The 20,564-nt window shown below is 36.0% G+C and overlaps 1 protein-coding gene across 1 annotated transcript in view; it reads left to right on the top strand.

Annotated features, from left to right (window-relative positions):
• Positions 1–20,564, top strand: part of DNAJC1 (DnaJ heat shock protein family (Hsp40) member C1) — a 112,700-nt gene that overhangs the window by 57,439 nt on the left and 34,697 nt on the right. The window contains exons 7-8 of the mRNA XM_067291780.1: positions 2,484–2,574; positions 12,476–12,642. Coding sequence (XP_067147881.1) covers positions 2,484–2,574; positions 12,476–12,642 — 258 coding nt within the window. The remainder of the gene's footprint in view (positions 1–2,483; positions 2,575–12,475; positions 12,643–20,564) is intronic.

Genomic DNA, 20,564 nt, shown 5'->3' with positions numbered 1-20,564 from the left:
AATTCTTATGCTTTTGTGGGAGGGGTTTGATTTTTCAAATCTTCAGAATCCATTTAGATTCCTTTTTTTTGTTTTTTACTTTTATATTATATGTAAACTTTTTCATATGTGCTATCAAAATGTGTAGTCTCCCAATTTTTTTGAGATTGTGGTGTCAGCCAGCATAAATTGTGATTAATAAATTATAAGACTAACGTCATATTTGTTACCTGGGTATTACTTTATTCACAGTGATAATCCATAGTATATCTGTAAAGCAACAATAGTACTAAATTTTATTTATGTGCTTCTGACTAGTTTTCTTTGTTGTTCAGCTATTGTGTCTCATTTTCAACTGAGCCACATTTCCAATTGTTTCAAGATTGACACGCTGGAGAGATTGACAGTTACCCCCTAGTGCCTGCTGTCTGGAGATCCCACAAGCAATAATGGATTTTACACCAGAATTTAGCATCAAATATTGGCTTTCAGTGTCAAATGGGTTAAATTTAAATGCCAGTTAATTGTATCCATTTTGAAATCATAGCCTTAAACAAAAGCATTCTTTGGATATCAATATGTCTAAGTGCTGTGTATGCAACACAGTCTGAATGTCTCAAACTTATGGCAGAAGTTGGCCATTACATTTTTGGCTATTTCTGTTCCTTAAAGATGCAAAAAAGTCCAAAATCTGGAAGATAAAAGGAATGTGTTAGTGTATGGTAGGGATTTCATATTTCAGGTAAACTGAAAAGGGAACCAATGCTAATCCTTGTTTTGTAGTTGTATGTTATAAAATAGGAACTGAATATATTTCCTTAAACCCTGCTTACATGCTGTGAATGATAGTCATCCTGAATGGTGCATGTACGCAGGTGTTTAACCCCATTTCTACTAAAACCAAAAAATACCTTCCCCCACCTCAGAAACAAAACTGTGAGCACATGAGGCAGTCTCTTGTCTATGTTCTTGCAGCAAAAAGTTATGTAAACTCTCCAAAATATCTCTGTGAGCAGAGCAATATCCTCCATAAACCTAGCAGAGAAGTGTATCTTCTTGTTTCCCATGTCCAGATGAAAAAAGAAACAGAAAGGCAAGGTTCTTTGGGAGGAGATTAAACCTTATTACCTGCTGTGAGAATTAGAGCTGCTCTTCAGGAGCACTGACTTGCATCAGTGAGATCTTTCCAAAACATTACGAAGGTCTACTCAGAGCTAGACCGTAATTCTGGCCTCAGCATTGTCCTAGCTCCCTCAGGTGTCTTTAGAGGGGTAGGTGCCAGCATGATGCAAAGGACAATTGCTGTGTTGTAGTAGCTTTGCAGTAAGCAATTTTTATATGACTTCTACCATTAGATGCAGTAATAATGACTGCTTAACTTGGTTTTTATTTTCAAAATTTATTAAAATGTCTTATTTCATTTTAAATGAGACCAGCTTTTGTTTAAATTTATAGCATTAGGTTATAGCTGAAATTCTAAAAGTATTTAGCAAGGTTTTAACATATTTTACAGATAAGAATGGAAATCACCCTTTATAGATTTAGCTTCCTCTCTATATAAAAAGTGGGATCATTACGTTATAACAAGAATAAAATTCTTTGGCTATAAAAAAGTAAAATTAAGTTTATCTAATAGTATAATTAATTTTGATAGAAGAAATGTTTTGCTTGTTTGGAAAATATAGATAAGAATTTGTCTATTTCATTCTTTCTATTGTAGATTTGTTGGTTTTGGTTGGACATAAATCTCTTAAACAGATAAGTGAGAGTAAGAAAACTCTTCATGCCTCTCATGCTTCAGCAATCAGTGGTTCAAACTGGAAAACTTTCAACCCAAATTCATGATTACTAACTCATCAAATTTTGGAAATGTGTATATTATTGTGAGGTTTGTGACAGGACTTCTAGTTTTATGAACAAGTTTCTTAAATAGATTTCAGATTAGAATCTAACCTGATCATTGGGGAAAAAACTTAATACTAATTTTTAACAATTTGATAGTAATTTAAAACCTGTTAAAAAAGGAATAAATTGGTTTTTTGGAACATGAACAGTTATTACCATAATGAGTTCACAGTAAGAAAACTGCTGCCTAGCAATTGCTTTTGTGTGTGCCTGCACACATTATTCTAATTAAAAACTTTTCTTTCTTCCCTGAACTTCCAGATTGCTGATGTGAGCAAAGCGTGCACATGGCCTCTAAAAAGCTATATACAGTGGTCAGAAATGATTTTCTAACCATTTTGCTTTTCAGGCTGTCAGTGAACATCGTAATCTATAATAGCAACACTTTTACATATGAACCTTTACTACATAAATTCTACTTTCTAAGCAAGTATTTCTATATTGAAAATTTCTGTATATCAAGGAAACAAATGTATCTTGATTTTTTTTTGTTTGTTTGTTTTGTTTTTTGGTGAGGTTAAATGAGAACTTAAAAACAGAGCCATTGCAATTGCTTGTTTGTATAAGGATGCTAATGTCATTGCAACATTTTCTTAAAGGATGCCAGACAATTATATATAGAATATAAAGAAACAAAAATGAAGGCGAAAGAAGATGCCCTGGCTAAAGCTGAACTTGAAACACTTCAGAGTGAGTTTTTACCACTGTCTTAATAAACAAGATATATAATATAATATATCTACTCCGCAAGATGAATGTGAACAAATGATTTATAATCTGCTGTATTCATATACTGTTCTTAAATTAACATGAGCTTTTCATTATATGACTAATTTTGCAGTAGATTGCTTGCTTGTTTTTATAGATGCATAAAAATTGTGGTAGTAAGATGTTTTATATGTTACACAGTATCAACAAAAGCATGTTTTGCTAGAAGTGTTGCTTAACAGGAGGGTGGAAATCTCAAAAGTATAGATCTTGAAGTACAGATTTTCAAAAGTGACCTCTGGGTTTTGAGGTTTCCTGTATATTTCCTTTTTGTCTGTAAATAATTTTTAAAAATAATGTATTTCATAATTCTTTTGTACAAATTGTCTTCTGTGATACAAATAGAAATTGAAAATAATTTGAAATTTTTCAAAAGCATGGATGCAGATTTTGGAAATGGATTTGTGCTATTGTTCAAATACACGTCTTAAAGTCTCTTTCTGAAGATGAGAAGGCAGCTAGCATTTTCCATAATAAAATATTTAGAAGAATTGTAGGTGACTTTTTTCTTTTTTTTCCTTCAGTTACTTTCTTTTTGGCAATGAATAAATCTACCTGGTTTTGGAGACAATTTTAAAAGATGTGTATGCGTCTGTGTGCACACACCTGTGTTTTATTTACTACACTTAAGTGCCTGCTTTTAAGTTCCTTTATTCTGGCCAGTGCATTGAGTGCCCTATAATAATTTACCAGCTTTGAGTATGCATAAGCCTTTAGGCACTTAAAATACAGCTGCACTATTTATTTCTACAAAATTCCTTGATTTTTGTAAAATCAGCAAAGAGATTTGGCTTGAGCAATAATTCCTAAACTACCTGTAGCTAAACCTATTTTAAGGATGTGGGTAACATTCAGCACCTTAGTGAGCATGGTGGACCCAGGCCAAATCTAGCAGGACAGTTCATTTAAAGCTTGTTAGGGAGGCCTGGCATTACATTTGAGATACCTACCACAAAGTGGGCCCTTGAAAAGGGTCTTGAATCCGGTTATTTAAAATTGGTTAGATTGTCAGATGGTAATGTATTGCCATTGTTCAAGAGCGATACAGTCTTGATTTAAATCTTCAAACTACTGTGTATATTTTGTTTTAAAAGGACTGGTTTTTGAAAACAAAATTGCTAGTGAAACAGGGCATGAAAATTGTAGCCTATGTATTCCTGCATTTCACTAAATTACTGTGTGAACTTTTCAATATTTCTCCTCTGGCTAGGTCTGTCAGGTGTCACATGAGGCTTATATAAAGCTTTTTTTTTTTTCTTTCCTTAAAAACAAAACAACAACAAAAAAAAACACACAAAAAAACCCCTCTTCTGTGTGCCCTTGCCATAGCAGTGCCCACCCTGGGAGGTGCAGGTTTTGTGCACTGAAGCACGGCCCCCGCAGCACCCACACCCTGTCCTTGTCGTGCTGCGGCAGCATGCCCTGTCTCAACCCCGGTCCAGTCCGTATGAGTTTCACGCCTTTGGATCCTGCCCTCGCTGGGTCGGCTTGCTCTTGGCTGGCAGGAGGCAAGTGGAAGGATCATTAGTTACTGGCTGTAATTAGTGGAGTTTATGTTGAAATTTGGCAATAAATTAATTTGGTCAGCCACAGCAGTGCTATTGCTGGACAACTATATCTGCTGTCAATTGTGTTTTTTAAAAGAAATGAGACTTTCAAGAGAAGAACAGAGATGCATCTGATGAAGAGATACATACTGTAATTACAAAATATTATACAATTTTTTCTGAGACCTGCATGCAAAGCATTGGTTAAATTTATTATATTGTTTTTCATTGTATACTTGAGAATTGGCAAAGAAAGGTCATAAGTCACCAAACGCACATTTCATTTGCTCCCATTCTTCTTAGAGACCATCTGTGGAATACAAGTTCATAATAACAGTTCCATCTATCTAACTGAGTAAATGCATCTCAGGCAGATTAGCAGTCGCTGCTTTACAGTACTTGTTTTTTCATGACCTAATTGCTCGTTTACCCCCCTATCTGCTTGCCTGCTGAAACTGTGCGGTGTTCTGTAGACGGCTTGAACTAGAACCAGAGGAGGGTAGTGGAGTAGGAAAGTATAATTTGCAGAGTAGGAGAGTGAGCACAGTATTGCAGTGTCATTAAACTTCTGTATATGGTAAGGAGTGTGGAAAAAGTAATTTTTTTAATAAATCAAAATTATGCATAATATTTACTTAGTTGGCACTTTTGCAAAGTTCATGTTACCACTTCACAATCCATTCTAAATGCACATTACTATCTTAATAAAATATAGCAATTTTACAATTATACAAACCTTTTGCTTTTAGGACATACATTTTTGTATGGAATTACAGATGACTGTGTGTTTTATATACAAGAATAGAAATGGGTTGCCTTACATTTTTTGATGACTTTTTTGCATTTAGATACCAGAACACAAAATTTCTTTAAAAATGAAAGTGCTTTAATTCATGCAACTTGCTGTCAAGTTCTTCCTTTCTGGTAATATCATATGCATATATAATCCCTGCACCAGGGAATGATTCTGTGACAACAGGTAGCCCTGTTCTTCATAGTCATGATATATAAAATAAATTACATGTTAACTTGACTGGTCATTAAACTGAGCAGACTTAGGCATACATAGGACAGATTGCTCAGCCAGTTTTTGAACTTAAATTGCAAAGAGTTTGAGTAGCTATTGAGACAGATTCTACCAGCTGTAGTGGCTGGCTCCTCTTTTGTAGTATGAAGTCCTTCTTTGAACCAAATTCATTTGGGGGGAAACCACATGTATTTTTCTTTCTTTACGCTTAACATTGATAGCTCTCTTCCTTTCTGTTCTCATTCTGTTTGTTTATCCTGACCCTCAATATGAAAGCCAAAATTTATTTTTAAAATAGGACTTTTTAAAGAAATATCTTCTGTTAGGTATTGCAGGTGAATTCTTGCCCTTGTGTAAAAGGCATCTGGAACCACCCATGGCAAGAAACTGCTTTGCTTCTGCTGTTTCAAGTTATAAACCATGTTGAATAGTATTTTTTTTTGTTTCATTCCTCACCCCCATAATTCAAGTTTTAATAGAAATATGAAGTTGCTAGCCCTGTGGCTGTGTTCTCTCTGTATTGGAGTTTTATAGTGGTGTACTTTATGCTCATCTGAGTGCCTGCCGTGAAAAATCAGGAGCAGTCCTGGAATCTTTAACAGATTTCTTGAAGTTCGATTAAGCTTGGTGGTTGTCCGTTTTCAGGAATTTAAACAACTTGGAATATAGCACGGTGCTTGAATAGCTGCCTCTATTGTTCCATAAAACTTGGGTAGAAGGTGTCACTGGATCATTTAGTCTGCCTAATGTTTTTAGGCAGGGTCTGCCAGACCCTTACAGGCATGAATGGGTGAAAAATACAACTTCGGAAGACTTGCAGTTGACTGAAGTCAAACTTTTACCAGTGATGCACTTAGCTCTTAGCATTGCAAGACACAATATTGATCAGAAAACCGTGAGAAGGCTTCCATTCTTCATGGTTTGTTCAGATAATTAACTTGGAGGTATATCTTAATTTTAATGTGGGTTTCTCTAGCTTTGGCTTTCAGTTATTCCTTCTTATTAGTGTCTTTCTGTGCTTAAAAATAAGTTTCTGCGGGTTTTCTTTATATAAAGCATTTTTTAGTCCTTAATTCCTGTGACTTTTCTGTATTTTTTGTTTTCCAGTGTAGTTGCAGATATTGGGCCCTGGCTTTGTATGTAGTGTTCTAATGTTTGCCATCTTCTGATTATAAAATTACCTTGCTGCTATTGTCGCTTCTCCATTACATACTCACAGACTTCCTCAGCTCATTTCAGATTGCTTGTCTGACGTAACTGTAAACTCTTAAAACAAAGATTCCTTGCACACAGTTCCTCCTAAGTGCAGATACAGCCTAAGGTCCTTATCCTTAGCTGTGTCATTTATTTTGTTGGCAATCCAAAATGCTTTCAATTTGACTGGTGCCAGACTACCAGCCAGGCAATGTTGCTACTTCTTGCTGTACTTTCCTCTTCACTGTAAACTGTTTTCGTTGAACTTGTGTAATTCGGCAATATACTGAAGGTGACTTTACATTTGCTTCCAAGAAATTGACAAATATCATGGATAATTATGTTTAATATCAATCCCTGCCAAAATGCAGTGTGCTTGTGCCTGCTCAGTAATGATTTACTGACAGGCAGGTTCAGAGAAAATTAATTGATACAATGACTGCTTTTTTGGTTAGTGTGAGTGCAAATGTTCTGATCACTTAGTTGTTACCTCTGAAGCCTAATGACTGCAAACACAGTATTGTGCATTTCACTGCTTGCTTTGACAGGCCTGTGGAAGACATTTTTGAACCTGGAAGCTCATGTGCTCTTTCCAAATGTGTTGACTAGCCCAAGATACCTGTCCCTGCAAACCGTGCTTCAGATTTTACAGGAAATACTCAACTCTCATTTAGTGTTATGAGACTCATTTGAAAGAGGCATGTGTATTTCATTTTATGTTTGTTGAGGGGCAGATTAATTCCCAAATATTGAATGTTTGTTTCTAACCCTTAATGGTATGGGGATGAGGTATTTTGGAGGGGGACAGGAAGTTAGGGGAGGGGCAAGGAAAGATGAAAGACATCAAACCCCACAGCTGGAGGGAAAGGTTTTGTAGTTGAGGCTATATTCATTACTGAGTATGTTTTTAGTCAGTTGTCTCAAAAATAAACTAACTTCTAGGTCTTGATACAGCAGATGTTTGTGTCTGGCTTTAACTCTTAATGCATGCACGTAATCACATTGATTTTATTAGGCATACAGAAATGTATAAATTTTAAACATATGAGTTTGCCTCATATTTGCTTTGATGTTGAATTAGTTTGCTCTACTTTTTCAATACACTGTCAAAACCTTAATACAATTTTTTTCCTAGACTTCTGAGTCTGTTGTATTATATCTGAACACTTTGCTGTACATGCAAGTGAATTTTAAGCAGTTTTTAATGCTGTAAATGCTTTGGTTGTCTCTTATAATTATGTAGGTAAGCGAACAATGTAGAAAGAAAAGAAAGTCTCAGTGCAATCTCTTGCTGACTTGCAAAAAGAGATGGTTGCCACTTCCCTGTGTTTGTGGTCATATTTCTCATTTATCAAAGCATGAGCTACAAGTCAGTCCATGCCTCTCTTCTCTTTCTGTGACTTTCAAGGCATCGTTGTCCATTTTGGTAATATTTTCTGTGAATTCTGTGACCCTTTTGTTCACACTTAAAGTTAAGGCTTGGGAGCCTTGCCGAGAGAGGGAACTCCAGCTTCTCGTGTCCTACTTTTTGTGCAGAAGTTCAGCACTTGAGGTTTTTTTTCTTACTTATATGAAACAGTCTTCTTTCTGTGAAACCATCAAGTGCTCTCTGAATTCTTTAGTATTATATCAACTAGCAGGTAAAATCAGTATGTAGTTTCCTGAAAACTTAAAAATATGGAAGCCTGATATTTATTGGTGAAAAGCACTACATTATTTTGTGGTCTTTTATTACATGGACAGCTGCTGGATCTTAAAGCAAACAACTATTAGCCAGGTATTAATTCTGCTATCTATATGGCAAAATTAATATATTAATAAGGTGAAAGTCCAACCATCTGCTTCTGTGCAGGTAATTCATCATACTCTGTAGGCTGAATCATTGTGCATAAGTTAGTCAAACACAGCCAGTACTGGACTAGTTTTGGAGGCCTTTAGAAGCATAAAGTATTACATAGGTAAGAGAGTTAATTAATTGTTTTGTGGCAAAGTCTAGGGGTTGTAATGATGGGTGTGTTATATGCTGGTCAAACATAGGGAACAAGTTATGTTTCTCTTTTTAAGCTTTGAGGTGTTAAATACCCTTCACCCTGAGGTGAAGAACTGTATAGTTCTTGATGTGGAAAATCACAGAGAACAAGTATTCTTGCAGTATGAATTCAGCAAATGACAAAACAAGATGTCTCCTGCTACAGAAGGATTAAAACTATGTAAAAATTCTTAACTGATGGAAAATATAGATCATTTTGCACTGGAGGAAGGAGAGAAGGGTAGTGTAAACCCCTAGTGGATATCAAACTATTTCCGTAGTGCTTAGGATTGTGGATTATCCATTTACTTTTTGCTGTTGCGTGATTCTTTTTATTCTATCTAATAAACTAGAGGAGTTAGTACAATGTAATTTGGCAATTAGATGTAGTGTTCACAGAAAATAGTGAGATTAAGCTGTTCATTTACCCTGTTGAATTTGAAGTTTGGATCTGGTTTCACCAAGACTGTCTCTACTGCATTTAGTTGTATGAGCACCAGTGACTCTAGTTGTAGTTAAGGTCAGTTGGATATTGGTGCCCAGGTAGGAGAGAGTCGTCTAATTAGGCCTCTGGCAGACAGTGGGTGTGCACTCACAAAACTAGGAGAATTTTTCTACACTTTGATTAGGTTTATACACAACAGTATGAGAACCAATATTTGAGATTGGAGGAAAATACCATTTAAAAAGTGTGTTCTGTTATAGTGGTTCACCACATAGTCCAATCCCAGCAACATTAGAAGATGACACTAAATATTAAGGAACACTGGTGTTTCAAAACTCTGAATCACAGCTGCAGTTGTCGCTGCTGTCAGCACCATCAAACACATCCTTGCCTGAGGTGGTGGTGGTGGCAGCAGCATCTCCCTGTCTGTGTGTCAGGCGTTAGCAGATGTAGGGTGAGTTATGCAGCTGTCTAGGCACCATTTGCTATTTGAAAAACCTGTTCCTCATTCTCTTCTGCAGAAGGCAGCAGGTCAAGTTGGAAGTGGTTTTTTGGGCTGCCAGTTGAAGTGCTGACAGCGAAAAGAGAACATGGCGAGAGATTTTGTTCCTAGGTATCTGCTGTGCACTTGCATTGTTTGGGTGAATTCATTTCAGTGATCTATTTTGCTTTCTCCATCTTCACCTGAAAGAAGAACAGTGCTTGGCTGTGTTAAGCTGAGGTTTCACAGCTCACGTCATTACTTCTGAATGGCATTCTTTCTGAGTAAACCAAGTTTTTACTGGCAGTACTTTAAACCTGCTAGCATTTTCCCAAAACTCTTAAAATGCAATTATTTCTGTAACAATAAATGTTCCCTTATCTAAAATCCTGTGTGATGGTTACCATTAAACCTTCTTACATGCTTTCCTATTCTGAAAAAAGGCTTTTTAAAATTCTTTTTAAAATTCTAAGGTGAAATTGTTTTCACTGAGTTACTGAGAGCCTATGTCAAAGGTGCTATGACTTCAATTTCTGCTTATGTTTTAAAATTCAGTATGACAGCCATTGTGGTACCTAAGGGGTATGCTGAGCTCTTTCATCTTTCTGCATCTCCACTGGAGACAAAGGTGTTTTAATTCTAGCTGAGTGCTTGTTTGAGGACCCCCAGCCATCTCCTCTAGGAGGAATTTCCCTCTCCTTTTTAGCTGGCTAACAGAAGGCTGTCTTATCTATGATCTATGTTAGGGTCTTCCTCTCTCATTCAACTTGCTGAAGAAAGTCTAGATATTCCCCGGCTTAGATACCTGATAATATAGTGGAATGCAGTGTCTTCTGGAAGTGCTGATACAAAATACTTCTAGAAGTACAGAGGCTAGACGCTTAATTTTTAGGTGCTAAGGTTAAATGAGATAAATTCAGGCTATAGCTATTTGTGTCTTTTGAGAAGGAAAATTAGCAAACCATAGCTGATGGGTTGTAAAATACAGGAAAATCCATTTGTCTCAATGTCTGTCCACTGTTAAGCACTTCCAAGTGAACAGATGCAATGTGCTTGCTTGTTTTTCAGGTTAGAAGTACAGTAATGGGAATTATCATGTAAGATGACTTCCTAGGATATTTTTGTCAGTTCACATTTGCAGTAAATGACCGGTGAAGTCATTGTTACTTACACTTCTGAATCTTTACTCTGATTCTGGAAGCTGTAATTATATATGGCAGCTTTGGAGAAAAATGAGGCAATGAATGATGTATATGATTTGTTTGTTAAAATTAACTTTTGAAATAGACAGAAAGAATTTTGCACCAGTATTGTCTTTAATAACACATCCGGGCAATGAGAGAAATACTGGGTAATATTTTTATTTATTTATTTAAGTTCTGGGGGTTTTGGAGTATGTCTGATTTAATTATCGCTAGGGATGCTTATGTAAGGTTATTTATGTTAAACAACTCCAAATACAAGTTTTTCTTAATATTCCTTTTATTGAGAGCAGTTTGGCTATAATTACATGCAAACTTGGAGTCTTTCACAAAAGCAGTTCTCTTAACAAAGTACATTTAAATGTTCAGATGGTCACTAGTCATTCTGTTAACTTTAAACATTTACAAGAATTTCCTGTTCTTTTTCTTATGACTTCTAGAAGGTGCCATGAAACTGTTTTTGCTCCATTCATTGTTTTCTTAAGTACTCAGTTCTTAGGAGTTTTTGTGAAAACTTTGTCAAGTCCATGAAATATTTTCACCATGCATTTCCTGCACTTATAATGGTAGGAAAAGGAATTCTTCATTGGAGTTTGTAGGGAGCAGTCCTTCTGTCCTCTTTAGGAATTTTTTTAAAGAAGTTTTTAATTTAAAAAAACCCACATTTCTCCTCTGCACGCAGGAAAGTATTGGAGTATGGCTATACGAAACAGGCAAGGTGATGTAATGGCTCACTGCTGCTGAGAAGTGTGGTTCTCCTCTTCCTTGCCCATCATCTTTAACTGATTTTTTTTTTCCTTTTTGATTTGTGTGAAGGGGTAACTCTCTGCTAGTTTAGTGAATTCGTTGAATTAGTTTACTTAGTGGTTGGGTGAATGTCAGAGCGCAGACAGAGGAGCTCATAGCCACACAGTGGAGAGTGGGAAGGTGGAGACAGTCGAACGTTCCTGTTTTGGCAGCAGCCAGCCATTAGATCAGCTTTCTCTACATCAATGGCATCCTTAGGAATATCTAGTTACTGTGAATAAAGCCTACTTAAAAATAAATGGAAAAGCAAAAAAACCCACAAACCCAGCCCCACTTGCTGTACCTGAGGTTTTTGGGAGCTTTGTTTCTCAAGCTTCTTCTTTTGATCCTCTTCCTCTTATGGTTCCTAAAGCTCTGGCAATTTTCAGTCAAATTTAAAGCTTTCTTTTGAGAACATCTTATCGAGGGGATCTGTTTAGGTTGTTAGTTTTGTCCCTCCTTCCTCTCCCCTAAGTTAGCTGATCCCATTTAATACTATTTAAAGAACAGTGAGAGCAGAAAACAGTGATCAGTTTGGAAAATGAGGTCCAGCATTTAAATCTTCCTAAAGGTTTAAGTGATAGAACAAAGCTATTTGAAGTTAGAGGAATCTGAGAACAGAGAAGCTATCTATTAATTCAGAACCTTTTACTCAACACGGCTGACTGTAAGGCAATACAGAATTGTCTAAAACTCACCTCTCTGCCTTTGTCAGTTTCTTTGAAGCCAGCTGGACTTCGGAAATTTTGCTTATAACAGCTTCCTTTGCTTTCACCTGTACTAATCTTAATTATCAGGTAGTGTAGCACTGACAAGTGCTAAACATGCTTTTGAGGGGCTTCTCCTTTGGCCATTTAAGGCAAACTCATATATAGCTGCAGGTAGAAGAGGAGCCAAGTATGTACAATGCTATTTCCTTTTTTAAAAAATAAAATCATTATAGCAAATTTCTGAATTCTCTTTTTAACAACAAAATTGAAGCCCTTTCCATCCTCCCCTTCCTTCCTAACTGAAAATTTTAAAATTAAGAGTTGAGAAGCTAAGAGTGCTTCTGAATTATACTTCTCTGCAGTATTGGTAACATTACTTTTCTTATTTTTTTGTCTTTATAGAGGAGAAGAAACCTAAAGCCAAGAAACCAAAATCTGAATTCCCTGTATACACAGCTCTGGAATCAAATGCATATGTACCATCATATGATCATGGAGCTTCTATTGAAGAGATTGAGGAACAGATGGATGACTGGTTAGGAAGCAGGAACAGAACACAGAAAAAGAAGGCAAGTTTAAAATTACCTTTCAGATTATTATATATTTTTAATGTTTTGCTTGCTTGCCTCTTAAGAAAATGGAGTAATGTATGTATACTGCCATAATGTTCATACTCTATTGAAGTCTAGAGAAGTATTAACTGTCAGGCAGAGACATAAGGGAAAAAATTATATCGATGTCCGGTGTAATTTGTGTAATGATACTGGAAGTGTTACAATAGGATGTAGGTAGTTGATAAAAACATCTGAACGCTCTCTGGTTTCTAATATAAATACCATTCTTGTTTATCAGAAACTAGTAGAACATGGTGCAGTCAAGTTACATGAGGCTTGATTCTTTCTCTTAATTGCAGTTAATAACATTTTGTTTGCAAGGACAGATAATTTTCTATTAAAAAGAAAGAAGAAACTGTTGCTTTTTATTTCTGTGGTTATAGTATCACCTGAAGCTGATTATGTGCTTTTATACTTCATCTGGCTTACGGAAAAGATGTGAAGTGAAGAGCAACTCTGTCTATTATTAAGGTTCTTGCTACTTTGAGATAAGGGTTCTTAGTGTCAGTTAGTGTAGTTAACTTATGATAAATTTTATTGAAACATACTGGCTTGAAAATGTATAATTTTCATCTTTGAAACAAGATAAAGAGGTGACAGAAGAAATGTGATAAATTGGTCTCCTCACATCAAAATCTGTCTTACCAGAAAGACTGAGATGAGAAGAACTGGGTGTTGAGAGTGGACTTAGGGCAACACGCTGACTTAGTGTCAAAATAGTGTAAGAAGTTCCTTCTGTCATTTGTTTCCTCTGTGCTGCCAGTTTTCTTACTCCTTAACTGTTTCTCAGCCTATGAAAAATACTCCCTCTCCTTTTTTTAGCCAGACCACACCTAAAATGTTTACTAAAATAATTTGAATTTTGCATAATCAGTTTAATTATCTACCAGTATTTGATTCATGGCTTCCCAGTTGCCCAGTCTCTCTGGCTATATGTTTTTATGCCTGTTTACTTTTATCTTTCTGTATTATTTAGTATATCTGTGTTATTTTTACTTTATATTTCTGTAACAAATCTTTTCTACAAATATGCTTAGCTTTTGACTTCTGCATAAGAGATTGAAACTCTGAATTGGTCACAGGCTTTACTGAATCTTTAAACATTGAAGCATGTTTTCCTGCACTTTCTCCAAGTAGGAACTCCAGTGCTGAAGTGTGTAGATCAGTTGCCTGGGAGTTCAGAGGATGCATTTACAGTCATTGCTTTGTTTACCTTAACTCAAGAAGTGGCTGCCGGATGGATGCCAGTCGGTCGCATCTCTGTGCACCAGCTTTTCTTAGCAGATTGCGTGGGTAAACAATTAAAGAAGAAAAGATATGTGTTTGTTTAGAGTATTTTGGGTTTGTTGCATGTTTGACTGTCTGGATCCCAAAATTCACCTTCTTCTGTGATGGAAATTGAGTCTTTCTTTGGATTTCCATGATACTGAAGGAATTTGAGTGAGGCAGAGTGGGCCTAGTTTTCTGTAATTTTGCACCTCCTAGGCTGGGTGTATAGAAGTTGTGTCTGTAGAGACGCTTCTAAGAGAGCAAGGGTTGTATGTACATCCTTACAGAAATAGGAGTCATGGAAATGAAAGCCTCTCAAAGACCTGTTATTAGAAGGTAAGTAACTTGTTTTTCTACACTTATATGTGGAGGCTCAGTATTGCATCTCATAAAATTGATTCATGAGCTTACTTTTTGAATCATATTCTGTTGCAAATGGGGTTAACATCTTAAGAACAAGCAAGCGATTTGCAGGTATACTGCCTGGCTGATGAGTTTGACCTGAACAAAGTGTGATGACGTGTGCTTCTTCCCCTTGATAACTAATATGTTACTGCAATGCAACATTACCATTTAATACAGTAGTAGAGAGCAACTGTGCAAATAAACAGGAAAAATGTATTTTACTAATTCCAGTAGGAGCCATTTGTATGTCAAGAGGAAAATGTGTGTGTTGTATGACTAATAATAAGCTCACTGAGAAAATGGTCGTACCACCAGTTAATTGTTCCTAACTGTTATTCAACAAATTTGCCTATTTGGAAAGCTGTATTTTCTTCCACTATACATCAGGTATATGAACCTGGACAGCATGTCTCTCCTACCTCCCTCTTGTGCTTCTTGCATAGATATATAATAAAGTGGTGTGTGATGGTCACCTCTCAGTTCCACTTGTCTTAGGAAAAAGTTTTTCTTTCATAAATCATTTTGGCCATCAGACTTTTTCTTGTGGTTGTCATGCGTCACTCATGTGAAAGCTTGTTAGCACTTTCTTCTTCTTTTTTTTTAATTTTTCCCCCTGTGCCACCACTGGCCCCCCCCCCCCCCAAATAGCTCGGGGATGTGGAATGCTTGATAGCAGTTACCCATGTGGAAAGATCAAAGTAGCTTGGTAAAATAGTGTGTTACCTTGTCATCCATCCAGAAATAAGATAGTGGAGTTTCTGTCCCTGATGTTGCTATCCCAAGTGTAGATCATTACAACTCATGTCATACTATACATGAACGGCTTTGCTGTGTTGACATTTGTACTCTGGGAGGAATGCCTATAATCCGTTGCTGGTTGTTACGAAGTATTGAATCGCGCCGATTGCCCGGTTTGATAGAATTTGGATTGTGCCCAGTTATTAAATTGAAGTCAGTCCCTATGCATCTTTTTTTTTTTTTGACACATGATAATATTTGAATATTTAGGTCCCTTTCTTTTTTGAAAGCTGGCAACCTTAGATTTGGTTTAACTGCTTAAGGGGTACAATCCTGTAAGCTGTTGATTATTGTTTCTTCCAGTTTGGAAGAGTACATTTGCACTCTTTGGAAGAGTGAATTTGGAAGACCAAAGTTACTAATTTAGATGCATCAAAGCTGTATGAAAGGAAAACTCAGATTTTATTGTTCCATCTGCAACAGAAATCTGGATATTTCTCTGACAGATACTCATCTAGGAAATAATACTCTCATAGAATAAAAGGCTCTTCAAAAAGGATTTGCCAACATGGGGAAGACAATGGCTTTCTGAAGTTTTTGGCTCAGCATTAAGCTTATGTAAAGAGCTCTACACGTTATTTGTAGAGGAAGAGGCTGCAGGGGCACTGCAGAAAAACAAAAAACCCCACCTTTTCTTCAGAAAATGTGTATTACTAATTATTGAAGATAACTGGAATTCTGTGTTTTGTAAACCAAAATGGATACTTGGGTTTCTGTCATGGGTTTGATGGATTTAAAAGTGATGCTTTCAGAGGGTGGTGTCACAGGCTTCAAAAAAAAAAAAATCACTTTTGCTTGGCAGCAATAGCCTTGAGAGATGTTCTTCTGATCTTTGCAATAAGTCATGAGGTGTAGGAATAAAGTGCAACTTCACGAAAGTCAAGCTGTTAGATATTGTAACTGAAAAAAAGAAAAAGGTAATGTAAATAAAATAGATCAGGAGGAATTGGGACTACTAGGCAGAGGGGCTGGAATTAAGATTAATCATGATCTGAGTATAGCTCTGGAATAAAATGAATAATTTGTTTCAGCTTTTATTGATGATGATGATCTTGGATGTAAAGGCCATCACTAATGAGCATTGCTTGGAAATGAGAATGACCACCTCTAATGGAGAGGTAAAGTTTTAATCTCAAATTAAGAAGAATTTGGTAGACTAATCCTCATCCTGAAATTCATATAAAAGTTTATCCTAACTGAATGCAACTGTGGGCTTATCAGGTGACCTAAAAATCATTGAAAAACAAAATAGGAGTTTTGTAAAAGTATATGAAAAATAAACTCCAACTGTATTTTAGTTTACTAATGTGTGTTTCGGCTTGGTCTTCTAAATTAGTAGTTGTCCTGAAAAAATTTTTTTTTTCTGTCTTTTGTCTGATTATGATGTGGAAGCTATTAATGTACTGATTACTGTTTCCATGAGGTTTAAATATTGAAATGGGAAAGGAGCAGGCTATAGAGAGGAAAGCAGCTTCCTCCTTAGGCAAGGTAAAATGGTCCACTGAATGGTGTAGAAAGAGAAGTGTGATCTGACTTATAAGGTTGCACAGCTGGCTGAAAATATGTGCTCAAAGTGCCGTAAAGCTGTTCCTCTGTCTTACTTTGAGAACATATTAAGTTAAGGTCCATAAGGGGCTTATCTTGTCATGTTGTTACTCTCTACTTAGAACTGGATGTGAAAAGAAAGGTAGCAAATCTCATTTGGGACTAGGTTAACATTAAACATAAAAAACCTGAGAGGTCTTTTTTTTTGCGTTTTTCTGCAACAGCGATCCACCTTTAGGGCTTTTTTGTATTGTTTTGGTTGTTACACTTTTAAGAAAGGAAGAAAAATTAACAGAATAAATCAGCAAAAATAACAGGTTTAGATTAAAAAATATATGTTTATAGAGAAAGGTTGAATGACTTTTAGCCCAAAAGAGGGAAGCTGTTGGGAAGAACTGGATGGCTTGTTTTTTCCAGTCCATTCAGGGCTGTTTTAGTTAAAATGATAATCACTTATCATTACTCAGTACCTTTCATGCAAATGGAGAGAAAGAAATATTGAATTTGATTTGCAACAAGGGAGTTTCAAGTCAGATTTGGGAACATGTGAAGAGGCAGACACATAACTAGAACATGTTATCTAGACCACTTACGAGATATTTCTTTGAGCATTTATCTTGTTCTTAAATTCCATCTGTTGAGAATAGTGTGAATAGACTTGATTGTATTTGAGAGCATGGAAATGAAGTAATGAGACCCTTGAGCTTTTTTTACATGTAGGAAATCCTATACTTACCTAGCACTAAATTGCATATTCATGTAACACTGTTTAGATTATTCATGTAAACTGCATATGACTATGAAGTTGAGAGGAATTACTGAAAGCTCATTCTCATGCCAATAACAAAATTTTTCAAAGCAAGCAGAGAAAAATTTATTTCTAAAATTATTTTTGTTTGGTCATTTAATGTTTGGACTCCCAGTCTAGATCTTCTTTCAAGTTGTTAAGAGGAGACGAGTAGGTTATTTTACTTGGATTGAGCTTCTAATTTATTATCTGTCAGCAGAAATTCACTGTTAGAAATGTTCTGTATATGCTTGTTATGAATTAAAGGCAATTTAGAATAAAAGTTTTTGCCAGCTTTCTTCTAGATTGCATCATTTTGTTGCTCATATATTGTTAAGCCGCTTATTGCATTACATTGTGGCCATTTAACCCTTTATTTTCTTGTCAGATAACCTAATACCTAGAGCTGGAAGAATAAAGTGAAACTTATTAACAGACATGTTTTGTTGCATCTGATTTTTGTCCTGCCCTTTCTGCCAAAAATATTCATGCAAAAAATATATTTATTTACTATTTCTGGAATCATTTTATTGATGAATCATTTCCAAGTAATTTCTCTCCCAGTGGGATTTCTCTCGTATTCTTTGTTCTGATTTGATTTTACATGATTTGTAACACACACTGTGTTCATGAGAGTTCATTGTTTATGTGAATAATGATGATGATCTTGCATGTTCTTGGCCCTTGAGAAATCAATGGGGGATTTATCATAGTCTTCAGTGGGACCAGGATTACAATTCTTTTTGCTTTACAGATCCCTCATCTTCTCCCACTGGAATCTCCTCTTCGTTCCATATCATTATTTGACTTAATTCGTCTCTGAAGATAGAGTTCCAAGTTCTACCTAAATGAGGGGTGAATGCTTTTGACCTTTTGCTATTTGCTTGCTCTGTAAAGGGGAGATAAAGGTGGAGAAAGACGGTGCCTGATCCCTTCCAGCTGGACCAGATGTATGGACAGAAAATCATGTTTCTCATTATTTTTGTTTTTCATGTTATCCTGCGGCACTTCTTGGCATTTGGGTGGTTTTGATATTGCGGGAGCACCTGGCTTGATTTTAGTAAAGCAGGAGTAGTAAAAACTATTTTTGTGCACAGAACTGGGAAGCCTAGATAACATGCATCTCCTTCATCTCCTAAACTTTAGATTTCGCCCTTAAATAAAGAATACTAAAAATACCTTGAAACAAAAGTATACAGAAATGTTGTTTTTACACAGTATATTAGTAGATGCTGGAAACAGTTATCATTTTTTCCAATATTTGAACTGTAGGCTATGGTCTTGTACTGGTGTCTTCCTGGTTAAAATGCTGTTTGTGGTTTTGTTTTTCTTGGTCTGAGCCATCAAAGCACTGTGTTTCTTAGATATTATTGATAACTGAGTGTGCTTTTTAATCATGAAGATTTTATTTGAAAGCTGGCTGTGGCATAATTTTATAAAATAACCTTAACTCTAAAAAGGAGGTGTCTCTGCCATAGAACATTTTAAGGCAAAATACTATACAAATGCTAAATTATTATTTTTGTTAGTTTAAAAAATGTGGTTTTGACAATTAAATCTTAGTCATTTTATAATCTTGCACATTTCATAATTGCCAGCTAGCCTGCCACCTGCTCTTTTCTGCCTTGAATCTTCCCACATCTGTGCTGCTTTGAAATCTGAGTATGCTTTTTCTTTAGTAGCAAATAACATGGTGCTTGTTCTAATCAGACATCATATGACGGATTACCTGAATACAGTTTCCAGGCTTTTAAAAAATGTTAATTCCTTAAGCAAGCCATTTGTATCTTAGCAGGATTAAGGTGCTGTGTAAACCAGATGTTTTAATAAATTGGTCTTGGAGGGGAAGGGTTATTCTGTTTTAGTGTGCTACCTCAGGTCATCTAGTTTTGCAATGCTTAATTTTTTTTCTCTAAGCAGTGAAACAAATATCTGAAAAGTGTGCCTATATTGAAACTCTCTTATTCATGGGACAGATGCACGTGAGCAACTAGCAGTCTGAGGTTCCTCACGACGTCCTGCTAGTGTGCCTCGACCCTGACGCAGAGGGGTTGCTGTAGGTCCAGAAAGTAAATCACTCTGTGTGCCCATTGAATTTAAGGCCTCTGTATTGAGACTGCCAGCAGCCATACGTGTTAGTGTCAGTTATGATGCTATTTGCTAGGAGCTAGTCTAAGATCATAATACATTTTAACCTGAGCTCCAAGCTCTCATCAAATGGTGATGACTTTGAGTCACTATTGATCTGGGCCACATTGAATTTAGTGACCCTGAGGTGAAAATCTCAGTATTCTATTACCAAACTCTTAAGCAATCTAGTGTCACTGAAAAGATACTTAATTAAAAAAAAAAAATTTGCATCAGAGTGGTACTGACAGTGTTACATCAGAAGACTCAAGGCTTTTGTTCGTATTCGTTATTTTGCTTCGTATCATTGCGGATTTTGCAGACTTAACCTGAGCAGAATATTTTTTCTACGCTAAAAAACAAACCCTCTGCAATTCTTATTCTATAAGTAAGTGCTGTAAGTTTCATATGCATTTTATAGTTATTAGTGTTGAATGAAATATCTACTTGTGTCCTATACACATATGTTTTATAACAAATTTTTAAGTCTGCCTTTGTAATATAGTCAGGCTCTTGCCTGAGCTCAGTGAACTGGTATGTGTAGAACAATATATACGTGTTTTTTTGTGGTCCTAATGCTGCTCAGCTCTGTCTTCTGTGCAGCAGAATGGTATTAGTAAAATATTGAAGATAACGGTCGGGACATTGTGGAGAAGGTGCCCTTCTGTTACATATTGTGTTTTTGAAATAGGTAGGACTTGATTTACCAAAACAGTAGATTGGTACCTTAGTTAATCTAAAGTGTTTGCATAATTTTTTGTCCTACATATACGTATTAGTGATTCTCTTCCTCTTTACTAGCCAACAAATCAGCAAGCCTAATAAACAGAAGAAAACTTGAAAAAATGAGTTTTTCAAATATTGTACTAAAAAGCCAGTGTTTGTGTTGTTTTTATGGCTAATCTTTTTGTTTCCTTCTGTGGATGTTGAAACAGAGCAGTCGTTT

The sequence above is a fragment of the Apteryx mantelli genome, chromosome 2, assembly GCF_036417845.1.
Source record: "Apteryx mantelli isolate bAptMan1 chromosome 2, bAptMan1.hap1, whole genome shotgun sequence".
NCBI lineage: Eukaryota > Metazoa > Chordata > Aves > Apterygiformes > Apterygidae > Apteryx > Apteryx mantelli.
The sequence above is the reverse complement of the archived record's forward strand: the minus strand, read 5'-3'. Positions and strand labels throughout refer to the sequence as shown.